Source organism: Nymphaea colorata, chromosome 3 (assembly GCF_008831285.2).
Source record: "Nymphaea colorata isolate Beijing-Zhang1983 chromosome 3, ASM883128v2, whole genome shotgun sequence".
Lineage (NCBI taxonomy): Eukaryota > Viridiplantae > Streptophyta > Magnoliopsida > Nymphaeales > Nymphaeaceae > Nymphaea > Nymphaea colorata.
In genome coordinates, this window is record NC_045140.1 from 25,665,464 (window position 1) to 25,688,003 (window position 22,540).

Sequence of the window (22,540 nt, forward strand, 5' to 3'; positions counted from 1 at the left end):
GAATTGGATCTTTTGAATCTTTCTGGTACGGATTTGTGTGGATTGCAACTACTAGTTCTGCCGACTACCCAAATGATATAGCTGGCTCTAGCTCACAAGTACAGGCTCTTGCACCATTCTTCAGGAAAGCAGAGGGCCTCTTCAAGAGTTGATTCCAGATCTGCACAAATATAAAGTCTCCATTAATGCTCTCCCATACCTTGACAGCCACTGGATGTAGCCTTTCCCGAGTTGAGTAAATGGAAGAACGCAGGGAAATGGGGTTCCCTCATTTGTTCTCACACTGATTCTGTGTTTTTGACAAGACTACCTGTCCAGATGTGTAAATAACCAACTGGCAACTTCATGGGAACATGAGAAAAGAAAACAGTGCTTGATCCCGCATGATCTTTATTGTAAAAAACTGAAGAAGCCAAAATTTGATCTGTCGAATTTTGAAGTGGGTGCATTTCTGTTTGTCTCCTTTGATTATGCACACTTAGAAATTCTTCTTTTTCCCCATGAAATCAGGCGTCGTGCTCTTCCAACGAGTTTTAAGCATTGTTGTGAAAATTGGAAATTGAATTGAATTGGCGAGGCTGGTGTTTCAGGGAATCAACAAATTTAACGAATCAGCTGAACCGGCTACGAGTTGACGAAGACCATTACTGTATACATTTTTTTAGGCCGAACGCAACCTACTTTCCCATCGATTTTATCCAAGTCAGCCGATTCAGATCGATTTTAATTGCCTCAGTGGTTCAAAAAGGAAAACAGGATGAAGCGCTGGTGGTTCAGCTCATGAGGAATTTGCTAAAACTGCGAATCGCACTCATCATGGTGTGCAAGAAGAGGCTTCTTTCCAATCTAGGTTCTTAATTTCCTTTTATTTTTGCCAACAACAGAGAAGGCATTTCCAGAGCGACAGATCTTGCTGCACTTGTCTAACCTTCGTATAAATGGCTGCTCAAGACTGCATGAAACCAACAGGAACATATGCTTCAATAAATGCTTTACTAAGTTCTTTACGGCATACAGATTACATGTTGCAGTTTTCGTTTTGCAGAATGGTTTTTAAGTTCAGATTTTATTTTTGGGAAATGAAAACCACGTTGATCTCGATTCAGTGGGTTCAGGAACCAGATCTTCATCGTTATTAACAGTACTTCGTAAATGAGGTAGCTCAATCTCAGTTTGTTTAGCTCGAGCTGCCACAAGATTAATGAACAGAGGATGAACACCTGGTATCCTTCTGTTCAATCGGCTAGATTCATTCGTTTGAATTAATTGGTAGAAACTAACACAAAGCGTTTCTGTACTGGCAGCAGAAGCAGGAGAGGGAGAATGTGATGTTATTCAAATGCAGCCATGAAGGAGAAGGTGAAATTCATGGAGCAGGATGGTAACACCTTCTGTACTTAAAACTATCGCACCAGAACCATAGAGGGACGAAATCCTTGTGTCCATCTCATTTACATAAGAAGAAGAAGCCTAGAAAACTGAAATGGGCTTGAAGATGATCCTGCAAATTTTTAAGTCTAAGCGCACTCCCATGTATTTCTGCTTATTCCAGATTCAACGTTCTTCTCCTTCCTGGTTATTGTTTCTCTGACCACACTTTGAAGATTCTCTCTCTCTCTCTCTCTCTCTCTCTCTCTCTCTCTCTCCAAGTTAGGTCCATGTTTGTAAAGAAGAAATGCTCTTCTTATGGTTTCAATAGTACAGCAACTTTAGGATGCACTGTCTCATGAAATGAGCATCTTGCCACAGATTTTGAGCATAATTTTCTTTCATGAAAACGATTTTATGCGTCATGGTTCTTAGTTGGGGTTTGTGTTCATTTGCCAGAAGCGGGAAGAAAAAGAGAGGTCTGCTTTAATAAGATCGCATCTTCCTTTCCTGTCTACATCATGGAGAGGGTGAGACTCCATCAACTTTGTACTTGGTCCAAAAACCACGTGCCTTGTTCTTCAAAATAATGAAATCAAACGTCCCCCACGAGAAGGAAAATTCTGATTCAAAAATAAATGCTGCAAGATTTCGTGGAATAAGGTTGGTGTACAACATGAAACTAAAGGAGGGCATGCGGGAAGCCAATGCAAAATGCAAGAATTCCTTGATGGATGCAATATTACTTTTTCCCACAGTGTGCGTTAATTTTCTTGTATGTAAGATTTTCAAAGGCCAATATACTGTTGTAAAAAGAATGTATATATATATATATATATATATATAGATTCCTTGTCCTTTTTTGGCTCTGGATTAACTTGTACTCAAAAAAGGACAAGAGTGGAAAACTTTAACGCGGAAACCTTTTGAAAAAGTAGAATGAGAAAGGAAGTGACTAACGTGGCTCGCACCATGCAAAAGCAAACTGTTGCGATCTCTAAGTTGTGAGACTTGTACATTGGAGGACTTCAATCACTCGATTTTTTGTGTAATACAGATAAGGAAGAAGAAATCATAAACAAATCCATGACACAAGCAAACGAAGGCAGCGTCCGCTATTTGCATGAAAGAAATTCATCTTTCTTTTTCAACAAGCCTTCATAATTGGTTAATCTACCAAACTTGTACATCTGCCTAGGCCACTGTTACAGCATATACAATTATGCAGAGCTAATAATTTTGGGTTCAAAGCTTAATCCATTTGTGTAGACTACCATTCCAGCAGATGCAGCTTTCAAAAGTAGTTGTAGCTCATCAAGCTTCTCTAAACAGATGTTACAGAGAGAGAGAGAGAGAGAGAGAGGGAGACGGGGAGAGAGAAGAAACAGTGGTTAAAAGCTCTTGATAGACACTTCTCTTAGCACCAAGTATGATGAAAGTTAAAGGTGCAAGCAAGTGGGAGGGTACATTATGATAATGTAAAGACGCAATATTCGACACTGTGTGGACATAACAAAACGCAAGATTTTATTGTCAGAGAAGACATGACTTCTTTTTGGAGCATTCAACCACTTGTGATGGAAAGGGAACTGGTGCACTGTTGGTGGCATTGATTGAGGCCCATGGATCTGACGTCGCTTTCAGGCTTTCTGTGGCTTCATCTTTATTTATATAGCCAATATGCGATCGATGTCTTTTTGTTCTTGAGTTGGCGCCAACATTCCGTGATCCAAAGCACAGCACCGGTAGGCAAAAGCGAGATTTTCTTCTTGCCATTGCTAACATCCAACTCTGTCGCTTCCTTACACTATAGGAAATTGATTGTCTTCTGAAGTTTTTGGAAAGCAGTCATGAACAACAGCTTAAAGTCGTAACGAGTATTATGAGAAATGATGAAACCTCATGGTGAAATCTGTATCGCCTTAGTTAAGAAAGATATCACGGACCATTTCTGCTGGCGTCTACGATGCAGTTGGATAAAGCATTCTTTGTTTGAACTTCTTTTTTGTATAAAAGGGTACATTTGCAACGTAAAGCCAATTCGGGCCTTCCCTTTCTTGTCAATTTTTCCGATTCTTGAAGGAAAAACAGTTTGTAAGTTGTAGATACAATGCCCTGATGGCAAAGACTGCTCTCTCTCCCTGTTTTTCTTCTTGTTTGTTTCGCTTTGTCAATTGCCACGTCTGGACAAGGCATTTCTAATTAATTCTTCATAAATTCAAACTCTTCAAATGGGTTGACTTAAGTCTCTTCGCTTATAACCCGATTGCTGGATCGATTTTTCACAGTAACACATCAATTTTGAAGCTTCAAATATTTCAAAAGATTGTTTAGAAAGCCTACGGGCTTACGGTGATTAGGAGAAACAAGACGAATTGGGTTCTCTGAAACCAACAGTTTATATCACATCAATCTATTGGAAAGGTAATTTGGTACGTCAGCAGCCCAGAGCTGCACAAATAATAGTTCAGTTACAAGTACCAATCGAAATTTATGACATTATACTTTCAAATTTTTCGCAATAGTAAGATATGATTTTACTATGTTATTGTTTTTTAGGGAATTTGTCTTCACTTGGACTAAAATTTGAAGATCAGGGGCGTCCTAAAACTTCTATGGATATTTCAGTTTCGAAAGCACTCGCCTTCAAAAGCTTAAGTTGAAAAGTGAACTACAGTTTGTTGTCATCAGCACTGGTTATGGTGCTGCAGTAATTTTAAGCTCTTTAAAACCATTTCCGTTCCTACTTTCATGTTACCGGCAGAAAATATTTTCCAATTGGATGCTGCCCACCTGGTTAGATGGACCGATTTAGATCCTCTAAATGGAATCTGGTCTATAGTTTCATACGTGAAGTGATTGCCAATGCGTATGAATCTCACGGTGATAAATTCACAATCTGCAGCCATTGTTTCTCTTTCTCTATTGGTTGGGCATGTTTGGGACGCCAAAGGAAAACTTCGCCATCCCCAACAAACAGCTTAACTAATATTTGAAGGGAGATCAGCTGCCACTGAAAAAGTTGAATACTGCCATTGACGACAATACAGCTATCAAGGGGTTTCAGCCTCGATTCGTCACATTTGGAGCTTTGCCCCTACCACAGATGCATATACAATTTAGGGAACTTTGATGTGTAACACTATTTTGTTTAATTTTTATTTATTTTAACATTAGCAGTACAGCCTTGAACTGTTATCGATGCAAAACGAAAGGAAAAAGAAAAGTGTCCATTAAGAAATTATAACTTTCGTGTTGCATCTTTAAGAAAAAGATTCTGCAATTAGGGCCCCCATCACAGGACAATTCCATTCTAGCACCCTTGGGCTATATTGTCCATTGACAACTTTGTTTATGGAAGCGAGCGTAAAGTTCATTCCCCATGATTAAACTGCTGAGATTCTTTCCAAAACTCCATTTCTAATATTAAACATATCAGGCTGTTTGATGGGCATACGTTCGTTGAGAGGCAAACTGCCGGCTTTCTGGAGCTCGAATGAAGAGATCATGAGATGGCCGAACACTATTATAAACCCAAGGAGAACATATTTACATCGAATTTTCTTACAAAGTATGTGTATACACCAAAAGAAGGAAAAAAAAAAAGAAGAAAATTGAGAAAAGAAATGATACAGGAATCCATGGACCGCCGTGAGTTAGAAACCCTAGGGAGGAGTTGCAAGCAATCGGACACACCAAATCCAAGCAAAGAACAGCATCATCTCCTTACTCCAAAGAAATCGAATGTCCTCCCCCATTCCACTATGTTCTTGGATCAAAAGAAGCTTTACGGTTGATGTTAGCTTTCAGAGAAAGGTCACCAAAAAACAAAAAAATCTCAGCTCATGTTGTGTGAGGCTCCGTGAACTCGTTTTAGTTGTAACAGATGCGTCCTTACGCTACACTCTTCCACCTAGTTCATGAAGATACGTAAGTATCGCGGGAAATACTGTCAAATCAGGAACCTAGAGAAAAAATACTCACTTGAAGAGTAGCTACTGATGAAAAAAGGTCTCTACATTCATCAAGCAACGATTGGCCTTGTGAAGCCACATCAGCTAATTCAGATACCAAGGTATTCATCCCTTCTACCTGAAAGACAGCGGCGATGGTGATAAGCCTCGAGCATAAAAGAAACAGCATCGTGATCAAAGAAGTTAAATGTGAAGTGAAATGTCGTTGGAATGTCAGAATGTAGCTATACGTTGTAATAGAGCAGAACGAAGGTACACGTTAAATGGGAAACGCTAGGGGAATCAGAATTGGGAAGTGGTCAGTGGTGAGAAACGGTTGAAATGCATGATTCATACCTTTCACGATTGGTAAAAGTATTGTGACTTAAGATAGCAGCTACAAGTTAAAGGGGAAGCAGTATGAGAAAATAGCAATCAGGAAGAGTCATTTAAAAATCTTCAAAGGTGAAGCAAAAAATAAGTGCCATGTGGCACGGTGAATATGCTATATATGGGTGTGTGTGTGTGTGTTTGTGTAGTCTGTGAAAGAGAGAGAGTGAGTACATTCTTTTTTTTTTTTAAGAAATAACAATACAAATGATGCTGCGAAAATGTAAAATGAAATTTGGAATCAGGCTAACATTCAACCGGGACTCTTCATGAGTTCTGCCTGTGACTTCAAGATTCATACCTATAAGAAACTCCAGTAACTATTCTCTAGAACCATCATAAGGGTGGCGCCAGCACCTGCAAACCTAAAAGCTCCAGAAATTGACCATACGAACAGACTGACAGTCTGGATTTGTACACAATGTACGTCTATTTTACTCTTGCCTGTCACCACTCACGTTCAGTGAGCTTGTGAGCTTGCCACTCTCTCTTTAACTTTTTGAACAGTTATTGGATAACAAGGCCGATCTCATTGCTGTGAAGAACTTATATTCCATCTTAATCATGTTTAGGGTGGAAAAATTATCCAAAAATGCTACTTGTCCTAATGAAGCATACATCAACAGTAATCATGAAAGAGAAAGAAGGGATTCTCCTACTGTCTTACATGAATGCTTCATATTGGCCCTTACAACACTCCACATCCTACACAAGCTGATAATAAATTTTACGAAAGTTGCAAAATCCCCATCACGCTTCTGTTGTGCTCACCTACCACTAGACAAAGAACAGGGAGATCTCTTATGTGCCATGTATGCCCTCCATCATTAAGTATGAGAGTTCATTGATGAACTAAGGATGTGCAAATGACCAGTTCGCCAACCACTCACCATCATCCCAACCGAGCCAAGAATCCCATCAAAGATCCTTATTCGATCTACAGTCATCCTACTTAAGGTACACAAGCTTCACACAAGGCAATTCAGCAATTATTCTTAGTCATTTTAATAAAATGAAATTAAAAAAAAGGATCTCTAAGCAAGTGATATTGTCAAACATCACATATGTTGTTATAGAACTAAAATGAGTTTTGCAGTTTATGTGCTGCATGCTTAAGAACAAAGAAATAAACATCAGAAGGCCTCTTGAAGAAACTATAAGATTGATCCCTAGAGGTGAATTTTGAACTGATGAATTTAGCACTTTACCTTAGAGAGCAAATGACAAATGGAAGATCCCATGGTTTGCATCACATCAACAGCTGAACCAACAGCTTCCTTAACATCTTGGATATCTGCCTGTAAGACATAGGTAGTGGGGGAAACTCAGAAAAAACTTCTGATATTATCAGTAGTTGCATAATGAAGCCCATAAGCTGCAGTGAAGGACAAACCTTTGCAGCACCAACAACTGGAAGGCGGAGAGTGCTTGCTTTCAGTGCTTCAATAGCACCAGATAGGGAGCAAGAGTGGTCTCTATCCAGAACAGACCACTCTTCGAGCAAGGCCATCTGCATCAATCGAACAATAAGTGTTAATTTTTAACAGAAACCATTTGCAGATGAAAAAACCACAAAAGATCTGCAAACCATTTATTAACTTGTGTTATCGGGAGTTAAGTCTTATTCTTTGCTTGTACAGCTAATTATGGCTATACTTTTAATCGGTTATTGACCTTGTGAAGCCATCTGATAAGAGGGACCATTTCCTGGCGCACAATACATAAAGAATATAGTGCTAGCATGTCCTATGTGTATCGTTTATTTGGAGCATCTCAATGGTGTAACACCCTCAATGGGGAAAGAAAGGTGGAAAATCACTTTCATCTCTAGTTTCAGGGAAATAAGTGGCTCATGGGAAATCAAAAGAAACATTCTATATCTGATCCCGAGATCCTCACATAGCAGCTCTTTGAAGGCTGCGTGGGGGATCACTTATGGGAATGACATATTGCTAATGCATGTTCCATAAGACGAAGGAAACATTATGTTTAACTGTTAGTTGTTTGGAAAATAATTTTTGTTGATCAGAACAAGAAGGCACTGCAAGGACCTTCTTCCATTGGCCCTTTCTATGGAAAGACAGGTGTTCATTCAGAAGGGTTATCGAGATTATCAATCATCCAAGCATAGTGGGTAATCTCTCAACCATTTTTCAAAATGAACTAAGACCATAAGAGAGCAATTTTAGATTAGGGATGTCCATACGTTTAAACTTAGGTAAACCAAGCAAGAAAGAAGTCAAGCTCACTTTTACCCTGCTCTGGAATTGTCGATTCCATTTTGGGATAAGGTTTCAACGGTGCCAAAATGATCACTGACAAGAGCCAGATAATGAGAAATTATACGTCAAATATGTTCCACAAAGGATCATGATCGAGTAAGCGTAAGATATTGTTTTCAAACATATTGAAAACAAACACATTGGCTAAGATACATTCTAGAAATTGAAGTACAGATAAACAAAACAATATGAGGAAGCACAGAGGATCCTATTATTCTCCTAAAGAGAGAATTTTAGACCAACTCCAATTGCTATAGTGAACAACAATATTCAAGTCTTCTAGAGCATCCCTTGAACAATCCATGAGCACTGTCATAAGATTTCTTACATTGACAAAATAATGGCCACGATGGCAATCAAGCAAAATAATACATGAAAAGGCAGAAGAAACTCGCATAAACAACTAAAGATTTATTTTACATGACGATAAGCCCCATAAATTGTTTAGACAATCAAAACTTCTCTTTCCTATCACTTCATCATGGGGGGAGAAAGGAAGAAAAAAGAACTACACATCCTAAATAAGCTCATAACAGGTAAGGATCCTCCATGAATTACTGTCCTGACTGATTGACAGTATGCAGGAGACCCGGAATCAAAAGTAACTATCATGTATAACTATGAATTGCAGGTACCAGTGGATAGACCTATATTTTATTTGGCATCTAGATAGACCTATATCTTATGTGAGGAAACATGGAAGAGAGAAAATGTAGCCAGCATTGTCACAAATAATTTTCGGGATTTAAACAGAAAAGTTGTTTTTCATGGGAAAATTTTGGCAATTTTGTTAAAAAAGAAAAATCCTAAAAAATAGGTAAAAATAAAATAAATCAGAAACTAATAGGAAAACATAAAAACTAACTAGATAAAATGATAACAATGATACTCTAGTAATGATAGAAATGAATCTTAAACAATTAACTAGAGTTTTAAACACTGAAACAAAAAATATATATATAAAAATAACACAAAAAAAGCAGAAAAAAAGCACGTTAAATTTATCTTAGCATTTCTTAAAAAAAATGCACCTTTCCAAATTTTTTTCGTTTTAAGCATTTTTAACACTAATAGTGGATCTTTTTCGAAAAGGATGTGATATCCGTAACAATGGTAGATAGCATACATCAGTACAGACTACAGAGCAATCAATTAATCATTAAGTATGTTCTCAATCCAATGACTGGCAAACGAATACATGCATACCAAGAAAACCACAAATTTAAAACATATGCATAGAGATGGTGTATAAAATTCATGTGCGCAGTTGGCATGTTTAAAATTTAAAGAATGCCAGACATACATTCATGGCCAAGTGTATATGAGTTACACAGCACTACAATCCATAATCACAAATATCGTTAACGGACATTAGAAAGCAACGTTTTTCTCGGGTATTTTTTGGTAAAGTTGAAAACCTCAGAAAAAACCGGCAATTTTTTTAGAAAAGGAAAAATCATAAATAAATGAAACTAACAAAAAAAAACATGAAATTGACTCGATAAAATGATAAAAATGATGTTTTAGTAATGATGGGAAGGAAGATAAATAACTTAACTAAAGTTTTAAACTTTAAAGCAAAAATAATGTACAAATAATGAGAAAAAAAATACAATAAAAACGGGAAAAATTCATTTTGGAGTTTTTGTCAAGAAAAGGGGGAAAAAGACAGATTTATTTTGAAAAAGACAGGTTTATTTTGCTTTCATTTTTTTAAACATTTTTATTGGGTCTTTTTCAAAAAAGAGGGTTTTTTTTTGTGACTATTCTACAATCCAAAGAATGAAAAGGGCTTTGAATCATCAAAGGGCATACTATATAGAGAACTTGAAAAATGAAAACCACATTGTGCAACTCTAACTTTTGGTTGGCTACATCAGGCATATGTATTCAGCAGGTTACAGAAAAATTCGTGGACTATGTATTTTTCAAAGAAAAGCAAATCCGCAACCTACAATAATTGTGGATATTAGATGGAATTTAAAAAAAAAAAGAAAAAAAAAACTCAGAAGTAGAAGAAAGCAAGAAAACCAATCTGATTGGTTCCTACCTAAGTTGTTAAAAGCACCAACTGCAGCCTAGGTGATGAGTTCAGCCTAGAGCCTAGGCAGAACCTACAATTATCAACCTGTAACAAGAAAACAATTAAAGTACACAAACAGGCAGAAGGCACCGATGTATTCAATACCATGCCTGAGAGTGCCACCATAAAAACAAACCGGACCAGAATATTTCCGACTTGGCTATCCTAGGAAGGATCTATTTTATTTTGCTTTTATAAAGTATGCGCTATAATTAAGTGTGCACCAGTCCACAAACATGACAACGGTTGTGAAATTTCAACTACCTTAACAAGAACAGACAATAAGATATTGATTACGCAGGACTTTTCTCTTGTGCTATTCCAGAAACATCAAACCAACAAACTTCACATTAAGAGACTGTTCTTCCATGAAAGCTTCTACAGTGGAATGCTAAGAAAGCGGTTCTGCATATACTTGCAAATTGCCAACAGTGTGCAAAAAGACAAAGATGAAGAATTATCCATGACAGAAAACTAGAAAAGGGTAAGTGCCTAAACACATCCTTTGGTTCGGATAGCTAACTTTGCAGGTTAAGCAGCTTCTCTTACTTGACATAAGATGGAACTTGCTTGTGTAAGAAAATGATAATGAGCCCAAGAGAATAATTGAGATATTTTGAAATGCCCGTCTCCCAGATGAAATGTGAATGGTTAGAATATTATTTAAGTAGGAGAATGATCATTCTTCTGTACAGTAAACTGCACTTACTAGAAATAAGAGTAAAAATAAGATCCCTTCCTCTACAAGAACAAGATCACTTCAGTTCAGGCAGAAAGCTACAACATTTCATTTACTTTGACGTGCGCCTCTTTAATAGTCAAATGTGTGCATATTTTGCTAAGCAAAATTGTTTTAAAACTCAAGGACGCCACAATAAAGAGCCGCCAACATTTAAAAGAAAAAAAAAATGCATGATGAACATTTTATCTATCCCAAATAAAAATCAGATGATCTTTCTTGAAGACTCACTTGTCCCTGGAGTACTGCAGTTAGTTTAGCATGTTGCCTCAGTTGCTGTAGCTTGATCCTTCTAAACGTGACAGATTCCCGCAATTTGGATGTTGTTATCCATGCATTATGTAATATTCTCTGATGCAGCATAAGAAGTGACAAAAAATAAGACGTCTGTCAGATTGTCCGAAAAGAAAATGGAAAGAGAAACTTATGAAGAGCTATCGTACCAAAAATGGAATCCTACTGTCAGAATTTCACTCGATTTTCAAATTAAATCAACTACTTAGTAACCAGATAGATAGAAGGGGATACCATCTTAACTTTTTCCCATACGGCAATTCAACAATCTTAGGCCACTATAATTCCAGGTGCAACAAGGATCACCGTCGCATACGAAGAAATAGTAACGATAAAAGCATGTCGCCGTACCTTAGCCTTCGATGTCCGTGTGGCAAGCGCAACATCTGCTCTTGCGTTGACAAACCTCCACTGCAGGTGCCTGTTGTAGAGCAACCTCAACAAATGAGCGTCCTCAATAAGGTTTACACCCTTCTTCACCTTCCGAACATCGACCAAGCTAAGGACGGATGAGAACGAATCAGTTGAGCGACTGTTGATTGAAGAACTCATCGATGACAAGGCTGGGGTCGACGACGCCCGATTCCGCAAGGGACTCGGCATTCCTCTCGATGGCGGACAAGACGAGATCCCGTACTTGCTCGGAGAAGAGGGGCGGCTGGACCCTCTAATTGGGGAAGAAGCAGACCTCGTCGTGGAGACCGTCCGGGGAGAAGACGACGGACTGTCGGTGGATTTCCTCGCAGGGGTAAGCCTAGGCTTCGGTGCATTGATCTCCAACAGAGACGAGCCCAAACCATGTGACCGCCCCAGCCGCCCACCCGCACCCTCCTGTAAGAACCTCGCTGGCGTGCAGACTGCTCGGCGGACGGTCCCCCCGGGCTCCCGGCCGGCCGAGTTGCTGCTGGAAGAGACGCTCTCTGTATCGGAAGCGAGATCCAAAAGGGCAGAGTTATCCGAGGTGTCCGCCGTGCCAGAGTCGGAGTTCACCCTGCCGTCGAACGACGCCCGCCTCACCACCGAGCTCTCGTCCACTGACTGCTGCAAAACCCTCGCCAGCGGATCCCGGCCAATCCTCTCCGTGAAGTCGAGGCTCCTCGTCAGCACGCTCCTCCCCGAGGAGACCCCCGGCCAACGGTGCTGCTGCTCAACCCTAATCCTGGAATTCTCAGCCGGCTTCGAATTCTCCGCCAGCTCCCCGCCCTTCACGCTGCGCCTCCTCTCTGGCGTCGTGCCGCTCTTTCTTAGCGTGCCAGAAACGGCAGGCGACGAGGCCCTGGCTGCCGTCGACGTCCGCTCCCGGCGGCCGATCGGAAGCGAAAACGACTCCCCCTGAAACGACACTGACAAGCTCCGCGTGGACGGCCAGAGGACCTCCGGCGCCCGCTTCACATTGTCGACGGCTGCCGGTACGGGAGTAGACGGGCGTGAGGCAGTAGAGGGTCGGCGACGCTCGGCCGACTGCGCTCTCTTGGTGGTCGTCCCACAGGCGCGATCCGGAGAAGGCGTGACAGGCCGAGAGGGCGAGGCGCAGCGGCGGGGGGTGGACGACGACGACGAGGACGTGGTCGGAGTGAGAGAGGAGAGATAGCGGGAGTTGATCTCGCGGCCCTTGGGCCTCCGCGCGACGCCATTGTCGCGCTCGGAGGGAGCAAGTGGCGGCCGCTGCGAGTCGTCGGTCGGGCGGGTCTTCTGGCGCGCGGTGGAGGTCGTGGTGGCGGAGATCGCAGCCACCATTATCAGCAAATCATGGCCCTAGAATTCTTCGATCTAGGGCTTGAAGATCGAAAAACCCTAGCCAGCAAGCTCCATTGCAGACCGAAGAAAAGGGAGAGAAAAAAAAAAAAAAAAAAACCAACTCTGCAAATTTCGGAAAAGGAGAAGAGGAATGAGATAGTAGAGGGCGAAGATCAAGAAAAAGAAAGAAAGGAGAAGAAGCAGAAGAAGGGAGGATGTGCACTGGAGAAGCTTAACGTGCGGAAGGCGCGCACTTCTCCTTCGCTGCGGGAGTGAGAGAGGTCTCTCCAGCAGAGGCTAGACTAGAGACTGAGAGAGGGCCTCAGCCTGCTCCTTTTTCGGAAATAGAAAAATTGAAAAAAGGAGAAAGCAGATAAATAATTAATTTTAAATAATAAACGAAAAAGGAAATGCCTTTTCCCTCTCCCTTTGTAATTTTGGCATGTTCGGATTCGAACCGGCGACCTGTAAAGCGAGCCGGGAAAGGAAAAGAAAACGTTCCCCGCAAGGGCAAGAAAAGTGGAGAATGACATCCGGGTCCCTCTTTGTTGCTTACGATTAACGAAAAAACCCCCGACCTGGCCGTCCTTCGGTGCCTTCCTCTTCAAGCAACGAGTCGGGATAGTGAATCGGTTTCCTGAGTCGCTCTTCATGGGGAAAACTGTTTTTTTTTATATGATATTGACCATCTTATAATCAAGGCTGGCGATCTCTCAGTTTGTCCCTCTAAATGAAAATTTCAAAAGGACCACCGTGCATTCAAAACCTTTATTTATTATTATCATTTAAAGTGCCTTAATTATGCGCTCATTTATATCAAAACATGGACTACTTGCTTGTCTCTATGCTGTAATGAATGGATCTTTGATTTATTAATTCATTCTCAACAGGCAACGCGCTTGTAGAGAAAACCAAATATTTGCCTCACCAATATATATATATATATATATATATATGTATAGTTCCCCACGCAAGCTCGATGAGCACGGGAAGACTCCTAATTGGTATTGAGTTGTTAGTTTTGCAATATAAGTGTATCGATAAAATGAACTATATGTGTATAATCAATTCTCATGTTTCAAAATCACAAGAGAGAGAGAGAGAGAGATACATAGGTCATCTGCATGGAGAAGAAGGTTATAAGTCATGACTTTGAACTGGGAACACTTGCCTCGGAATTTTATGCCATATATGGTCAGGTTTAATTGGCTGGTGTACCAGCCAACCGAACCAACGACTAGGTCTTCAACGATGACTAGTAGAGATGTCAACAGATCGGTGTACTTTTAATAAAATCCAATCTTTCATATGCTCACATGAATTACGAATTCGAGATCCAATTTCATAATTAGAACCCCATATGTTCTCAATTTTTGCATTCATATTTGAACAGTATGTAGCCAATTTTTTAAATGTAAAGACGTTGGGCATATGATATTTATTTAAAACTAAATGCGATCATGTATATTTATGCATATTTATTAAATTTCGTATCTAAATCGAATATATATTATTAATAACTAAAAAACTAGGCCTGATCCGAGCTGAACTACCATATCCATAACTCACGAAGACCCGGTCCGGCCTCCTTCAAGCGGAAGCAACAACGTTCCCAAAGTCCCTCCAGAAAATGACAAGCAAAGGGGACGGAGGTCAAATCCGTCCTTGACCGGGAGCGCCCCTTGGCCCGATGACGAAGTCTGTCATCTTCCCTGAAGACAGATCTCCGAAGGCTCCGAAATTTGCTCCAAATCTAAAAGACGAGAAGGTCCCCGAAAGCTTCTCGAAAAGAAGCGGGACTGCGGCGGCTGCCTCTCGGAACGCGTAGGGGCGGTATGGTCAATCGGCGAAAGCTTGAAAAGAAAGCTACCGGGTCGGGTTGAAAGATAAAAGCTCGAAACCCAGGGGGGACGTGACCGGAGTTGACCTGGCAGGGAGGAGCGTCTCGTGCACGTGAAAACATTCCACCGTTTGCAAGCGAGGATTGTTTTTTTACGGTCGCCCGTGCGACTCCATGTGCTGTGCTGCGCTCTCTCCCTTCCTTCCACCAAATCCGGTGTTTGGAACGTATAAGCAACGACTTCAAACAGGGTGGCTGGATGAGAAGTCTCGGTCAGCGATTTGAATACGTATCTTCTTAGCCGCTCCATTAGAATCCAATTGTTATTGAATATTCAGCTGAGATCCAATAAAAGACTCGACTCTATATAAATATCACTTGTTATTTTAGTCAGACTGAAATTTATTTATTTATTTTTTTAAGTCTGAATCCAATTTCGAATTTGAATTCGATTCGCATAGAACTAGATCAATGAAATTTAATAAAAATTGACTTGTTTTGGGTTGGATTTAATGCATTTGTGACTAGATTTTAGTTTACAGACAGGATCAAGATAAAAAATTATTTTTAAGGAGCATTATTTATATAATTTTAACTTTTTAAGAAGCATTTGTGTGTAAATAAGAAAAACAACCATAAAGTTTCAATATTAAAACAACAACCACGCCTAACTTTCACCAGAGTGCCTTCTTTCGTTCATCCCTCAAGGTCTAGATCTGTTTTCTGGTACCTACGACCACAATGGGCTGAGCACTGGCTAAGTCGAGTTCGACTCGAAATTAGCTTAAGCTAATTAGTTCAATTATATCATCACCTATGTCCAGAAAATTATGTTGTAGATGAGATAGTAACGACCGATTAAACGTCTAGATTAGATTTGCGATACATTTTATTTTGTAAATTTTTAAATAAAAATCACTATGTTTTCTTTTGTGCACTAGCGAAAAAACCAACGTTTAGAGCCAATGCATCAATTTCAGATATAAAAAAATTGCCACCAACCGACATGGCTGAAAGGGACAAACGTACGGCATTTGCACACTCATGTCACCTGCACATAGTAAGTAAGCTTTTACTTTTACCGGCTACCAAGTTATCTTTTTTTTTTTTCTCTCCCTTTAAAATACTGATTTTTTATCACAAATATTAGATATATAAAAAAACGTAATTATGTTTTCTTCATTGAAACTAAAAAATTAGCTTTTATTCAAACGACAACATGGGCATTTTAGTAAACTAAAAATGACTAAGATTTTATTTATAAAATCCACTATAAAAGCTTCACCACTTATGTGATGTTATGTTTATTTATCGAATATTGCATGCAAGTTGAACCAACGAGAAAATCTCACTATTTAGTGCGAACATAGATTTAAATAAGGAGGAAAATGGAAAACTTCCACTCTCTTAAGATAACTCCATCCTACTCACCTAAAAAGGATTGAATTTTGAAAAAACAAAAGAGAAACAGCTTTTTCATTTTTTATTAAACAGAAATAAAAAAACTCAATCTGAGCCAAACGTAGTTAAAAAGTAAAATTTGTGATTTAATTTTGCAAGCAGACCCACGTTCTGTTTTTTTCAAAATAAAACTTTATTGTATATCCGGTTCAGAATAAAGTTAGGACCGGGTCACGGGTCTCTCCCTCCATGAAAATTTAATGCTCATCTAAACCCCTACGTCGCTAGAATTCACTAAAGAGCACAATATATAAAGCCAACTTTAACTCATCATCTTAAAAGAAAAAAAAATGCATGTAATTTGGACTTGTGATGTGCTCTCCATGTGATAACACTCACCAATTCCGACCTGCCCCGAACCCTAGTGGCCAATTTGGCTTTAACCTGATTAATCTTAAACGCAAAGTTGGTCCGATAAGTTATTTTAAAGAAAAAGTACCTTGCCCATAAAGTTGGTTTCAGCTACTTTTCAATTTCCCCTTTATTTTATCGGCGATAAATTTGGTTATGGGAGAATAATGTCACGGCCACCGGAATTGTAAAAAAAAATTACTTGACCACAAGAACGTCCCACGACATGCTGATTAAAAATTCCTGGAGCGTAGGTTCTGTGGAAAAACTATAAACTATCCAATGTTGGATCCAGCTTCAGATTTGATAGTATTTTAATAAGAATCCAAATGGGTCGGACCCGAACCAAAACATTTAAATAACCTTCCATGGTTATGGACTTCACAGGATGGTTTAAATTATTCGAGAATTGCATGTATGTTATACAACTTTATTAGCAATGATGTTTTTTGTCGAATTTTAATAGCAATGTGAATTAATTTTCACATTGACTGGGGGTTGGTCGGATCTAATGTAATAATGTCTATCGAATTCAACTTCATTAACTTCAAGTGATTAAATGCGGACTTCATTTACTTGAACCCAACGGGTACGAGACCTAATGCTTATATAATCGGGTCAGATCTGTATTGGGGCCCAGTTGGATATTAGAGGTTGGATTGGTAATTGGATATATCTTACTAATTTACGTCCTTATATGCAAATAACCCATAACTTAGCACGGACATTAAAATAAAAAATTCTTAATACAAGAAGACAAGGAAGAACAGGCTCTAGAAAGAAGCCACATAATAACAGATTAATTTTTTTCTGTATTTTATTGCTTGACTTAATGTGTCATTAAAATATTGACGTTTTAGCCCTCCAGTGTCCGTACACCTTATAGACTCGTTCGAGTGACTCACTCACAGCGCATGTTCTCTGCTCGTAACTAACCCCAATTAGGCCAACGTTTTTTTTTCCTTTTTTTTGCAGAAAATAAAAAAAATAAAAAAATGCTGAATCCAATACTTTTGAATGCAAAACCTTGTTAAAAATTTCGGAAAATTTTCTCTTTTTTATATTTTAAGAAAACAAGTAAAATATTTGAATTAATAAAAAAATAAAATTGAGCAAAAGATATAGACCATATCGACCCTGTATCGTATCATATGGTCTGCATAAGAATGCGGCCACAAGTTTATTTAGGCTTACCTTAAACAATATGTAAGGTCATCACCTAAAATCTAATTACAAAAAACAATAGAAAACACGATTTATATTTCCAAGGGGTTGCAATTATTTTGAAGTAATAAGTATATTTTCCTTTCCTTTATTTTTTTTTTCTTAACTACCGGCTTGATTTTATGGCTTATCAACTCAACTAATATGTTCTACGATCAGTATAACAAGTAGAAAAGTCGAACTAACTGGATATATATGTGTGTATATATATATATATATATATATATATATATATATATATATATATATATATATATATATATATATATATATATATATATAGGTAGACTCCACCTAATTATCGTAATAAGACATGCTTAGGCCATATATTTAAACTTGAAAAACACAAAAATCAAATAAAATAAAGCAAGTAGGGTGTTCATCTTCTATGTTCAGATTTGGTGAAAATCTATGCTCCAACAGTGCATGACATCTTCCCTTGAACCTCTTTTTTATCTAAAGATGAGAATCTTGGACATGGAAGTCGCACTACCCAGCAACAGAGCTACATTATGGCTGGTGTAGTAGTTGAATGCACCAGCCCCACAATTTTTCTTCAAGTACCTTCAAATATTTATCTATTTATATACTGGTGTCCCCTCAACCAAAAATTTCTAACTCCGCTACTAACCACTAACTTCCACCCGCTACATCTCTCAGGCTTTCCCCTCTTATTTTTTTATGATTTAACTTATTCAACCGCAGCACTGGACGCGTTTTATTAGTACTGGAGTTAGGCGTCGATTTAGATATAGATATTCAGAACCAATCGAAGTCTTTTAGGTGTCAGCTCTCTGCACAAGCCGGAGCAAGTATAAGACCTTGAGGCGAGGTATTACTTTTTTGTTCTTAGGTGGGCGACCAAGTCTTTCAACTCGAGTAGGTATATTTCTCGGTGTAAAAAGGAAAAATATAAAATGCCACACCATTAAAATATCATGTAATTTTCCAAAAAAAAAAAACAAGAATCAAGAGGAATAACTAAAACATGCAGGCGCATGTGCACATGTGCCTGCACACCCAAAAGCATCCAAATCTTAAAAATATTTCATATTTAAAGATATAATTCAAGTGCTCGAGATGAATTAATGGGATGTGTCAAACTGCTTTAGACTTAAAAAGAATCAACAACTCTTAACAGATTAATATGCCCAAGAAATAAGATACATGAACATGGTTATTCTAACAATGAAAAAAAAGCAATTACAGAAGAAGAAGAGGGAGGATGATTACCTTTGAGAAGGAAATAAGAGGCCAAGCAACCCAACTGCTCAAAGGCTTCTGAGGTTGCGATGTTCATCCCATCAGATACCAAAGAAAAACATCCATGAACAAAAAAAGGTGCTTATTTGAGATTATTTTTAGGGTAAGCATCCCCCCCAAGCATTTTTCTATAATTTTGCCTTGCTTTCAATGGGAGGTTCTTCCCTATTAAAAACTCATAATCGCCTCTTTGCTTTAGGCCCCAAACTTCCAACTTTATAGGATGCCATGGGCCCTACCCGTCGTCATGGGCAGCTCACCGAAAATCCACCAAATTGATTGTGCCACTTCCTGTCTCAAACGATACCATCTTCGCTTTTGACTTGGGTTGTCATTCCAACTTGAGCTCGACTCGAACTCACTCACTCACTCGGTTAACAACTCGATCGTAACTGAACACTCAATTTTATAAGACGAGAAGTCTACTCGCTGAAACTCGAGTAAGCTTCTTTAATCTAAGTTAACTTTTCTTTTCGTGATTTTCAAACGTGAAACGAGTGAAAGACATCCCGTTAAATGCGAGGTTGGTAAATGAGTTGAGCTCGCGTTGCGGCACTGTATATTGAGTCGAGCTCAAGCTGACCTTGTACAGTTGAACTCAAACTTGAGCTGAGCTCAAGCGGAACAAGATATGAGTCGAGACGAACTGAATGAGCTCGAGCTCCACTTAGGTCATGTATAGCCCCTGCTTTTGACCCCTATGAACTCCTTATCCTATAGCTCATCATTTACAAGAAAGTGCAGCAATAACGGAAAGGTGGCATTTTAAAAAAAGTATGTATAGTTGACCTTCTTGGAAATGAAAAATCAAGCAAAACGCTATTGTTTTCACATTTTTTAATATTCTCAATAAAGGAGAGAAGCTTCTCTCAATTGTGTGATGCAACATCTTAATTCTTAATGCCTCTGAAGTAAAACTTCAAACAAGATTTTAATAAAATTTGAGGGCTACATATTTGGTTCTTATTACCACACATTACGGGATGTTTTCTAGTTGCTTTAGCAGCAAGTTGAACTAAGCTGTAAATGATCATATTTGATATCAGAGTTGCGGTTAAATTTCGAAGTTGGCATAGATTATATCGTCTCATGTTCAAGAATTATTATATATGTGTATATATATATAGGACGTAAAAGTGGTGGATCTTTTCATTTTAGTAATGGGCAGTCTGTTATGAATGTCGGCTGAATATATATGTTTTGACCATAATCCACGGGGATATTATTACTCTTTGTCTCACTAATTAATGCTTAGATCATTAATTTACTTTACGTTCGTTGATTTCCTCGTGTTACTTTTGATGGTTTTTCTTCGCTTTCTAGCTGTCACGATGGGTTTCACCATAAGCAAACCGCTGGAAAGGTGCCAAACTTAATGGCTAACGGCGTCTCAAACCATTCATCATCACCCATTTAAAAATATTAAGCTTCTTAATTTTTTGTTGTATATTATTAAACATATTTTTTTAAAAATCTTTAGTTTCCTTGAGGTAATTTATAGATTTCTCAAAATTTTTCTGTCCATCCCATTAATTCCCATTATTTTCAGAAAATAAACATAATTTTTTTCCCAATTTAACAAAAAGTCTGGAAACAACATTCAAAAGGAACTTTAAGTCCGAACCCATGCCTAACAAGAAGAGGAAAATTTTATTGAGGGGTCGTTTGATATACTTAGAATCATTGAATTTTAGAATCAAAATGCTTATTTTTTAATAAATTAGAATTATTAAACAAACAGAGTACTTTATTTCCAGAATTGGAAAACTAAAACCTGGAATTTTCATTCCATTCCAGTTTGGAGAGGAATTATGATTATGAAATATATATATATATATATACAAGTGATTCATAAAGTAAGGGGGGCCTCCTCCCAGCAGCTTGCATCGGTATATAATTTTAAAAAGTGAAAAATCATAAAAGGTTAATAGGTCGTGCAATCAATGTAAAACCATATTGGGTCCCATGCAATTAGACTATTAGAGTAAAAAAATCTAATTTTTTTCACTGGGTTAGATTTTATCCCAAACTCATACAATAGATTGATTAGATTTTTATCAATATCCAGTTTTATTTTTGTCATTTTCTCCTAGGTAGCTGGGATTGGACATAAATTTCCTACATTGTGACATGCGATGCGACCCATGCAACGAACTTTCGACTCTTTTTCAACTTAAAAGTATGAAGTTTCAACGCCCAATTCAGGTGGGTGGTGCTCTTGTTGACATCAGAGTTGCAAATGAGGTGGATCCGGTAGGAGGGTTTTGTCAAGAATTTCTTTTTTCTTTAAAAGAACAATACGAATTTCTTTTTTATTTAAAAAAAAATACAGTTATTTTAAATGTCATTATTGGCTACAAGGACATTATAACAATGATGGACTACAAAACAAGCCATTGAGTATTATATTGAATAATGGAAAACTCATTAAAAAAAAGTTAATGTATTCTTTCCATGAAGCAAGGTGAGGTGACTTGATAGACCAACATTTCACTTCTTCCACCTTGATTGCTCCATAAGCGATTGATTAACATCAACACCTGTCCACCTGTTGCTAAAAGCAAAAGTAAATGCATTTCTTTGGTCCCTCGATACCAACGTAAAACTAAAACTTATATTATAGTGTGGAAGCTCGTGAAAATGTATATATAACCAATGGCAACGATATGGATATCTGGTCTTCATCAACTGTAGAGGATCTTGCTTAAAGCAATGAATTAGAGAAAGTGTCCCAATTCCAGTTCAAAGAGTACTTTGTCTCAACAAGTTGCTCCTAACACATCTAGCTTTTAAAAAATCAGATCAGATTTGGATTTAAGAAATGACATTTGATCATATTCTGATTCAGATATAATAAGTATATGATCGGATTCGGATTCAGACCGGATTAAGTTTTAAATAAATACCCTATATCTAATACCCTTGCATTTTGAAGATTCGATCCAATTTGGATGCAGATATCATTGTAAAAGTCAGATTCTGACTGAAAAATCAGATTTTTTGAATTCAGATATGACTTTTCTTCATTTATATTTGAATCTGAGTATATGAATATCCGAAAAACAGATATGGTTACTCTGCCACTGCTTCCCATCAATTTAAAATAACTTGCAAATGGCAGCGGAAATTAATGAATGAGAGCTTGCAACTCAACTGGGACCCTTAGCCCACTAATGGAGAGGCACAAGAAGATTATTATTAATGAGAAGTAGCCAAGCAGGTGTAGAGGTTGAACCTCTGCAATCTCTTGATGAAAATGACTACCTTTCCCTCTTCTCCCTTTGAGTAACACACCACAACCATCATGACAGATAGTGTGCTTCATCATTTATAAGAATATAGATGGTAGCTTCATGCTTACACAAGACTTTTTTTAAAGGAAAATGTGCCTTCTTCTCATCATAACCCTTACTTAAACATGAATGAAACTTTTAGGGCACTACTTTTCATTTTTAGATATGATTTTTACAGGTTTTAGCTGTACCCCCAACACTTTGGGCTGTCATGGATCTTACTCTGGATTGGATGTGCCAAGATTCAGGTTTGGGCTTTACT

The 22,540-nt window shown here is 38.3% G+C and overlaps 1 protein-coding gene across 1 annotated transcript; it reads right to left on the reverse strand.

Annotated features, from left to right (window-relative positions):
* Positions 1-4,876: 4,876 nt before the first annotated feature.
* Positions 4,877-13,156, reverse strand: LOC116250662 (QWRF motif-containing protein 2-like). The gene is made up of 6 exons (XM_031624469.2): positions 11,461-13,156; positions 11,047-11,166; positions 7,105-7,221; positions 6,920-7,009; positions 5,353-5,460; positions 4,877-5,281 (listed from the first exon to the last, which is right to left on the reverse strand). The coding sequence occupies exons 1-6, from the start codon at positions 12,844-12,846 to the stop codon at positions 5,207-5,209; spliced, it is 1,896 nt and encodes a 631-aa protein (XP_031480329.1). The 5' UTR covers positions 12,847-13,156; the 3' UTR covers positions 4,877-5,206.
* Positions 13,157-22,540: the final 9,384 nt, after the last annotated feature.

Coding starts and splice junctions, on each gene's coding strand:
- LOC116250662 (XM_031624469.2), bottom strand. CDS start 12,846: ATGGTGGCTGCGATCTCCGCCACCACGACCTCCACCGCGCGCCAGAAG. Junction 7,222..11,046: donor CTGCAGTACTCCAGGGACAA/GTGAGTCTTCAA, acceptor CGATTGATGCAG/ATGGCCTTGCTCGAAGAGTG. Junction 7,010..7,104: donor CAGTTGTTGGTGCTGCAAAG/GTTTGTCCTTCA, acceptor TATGTCTTACAG/GCAGATATCCAAGATGTTAA.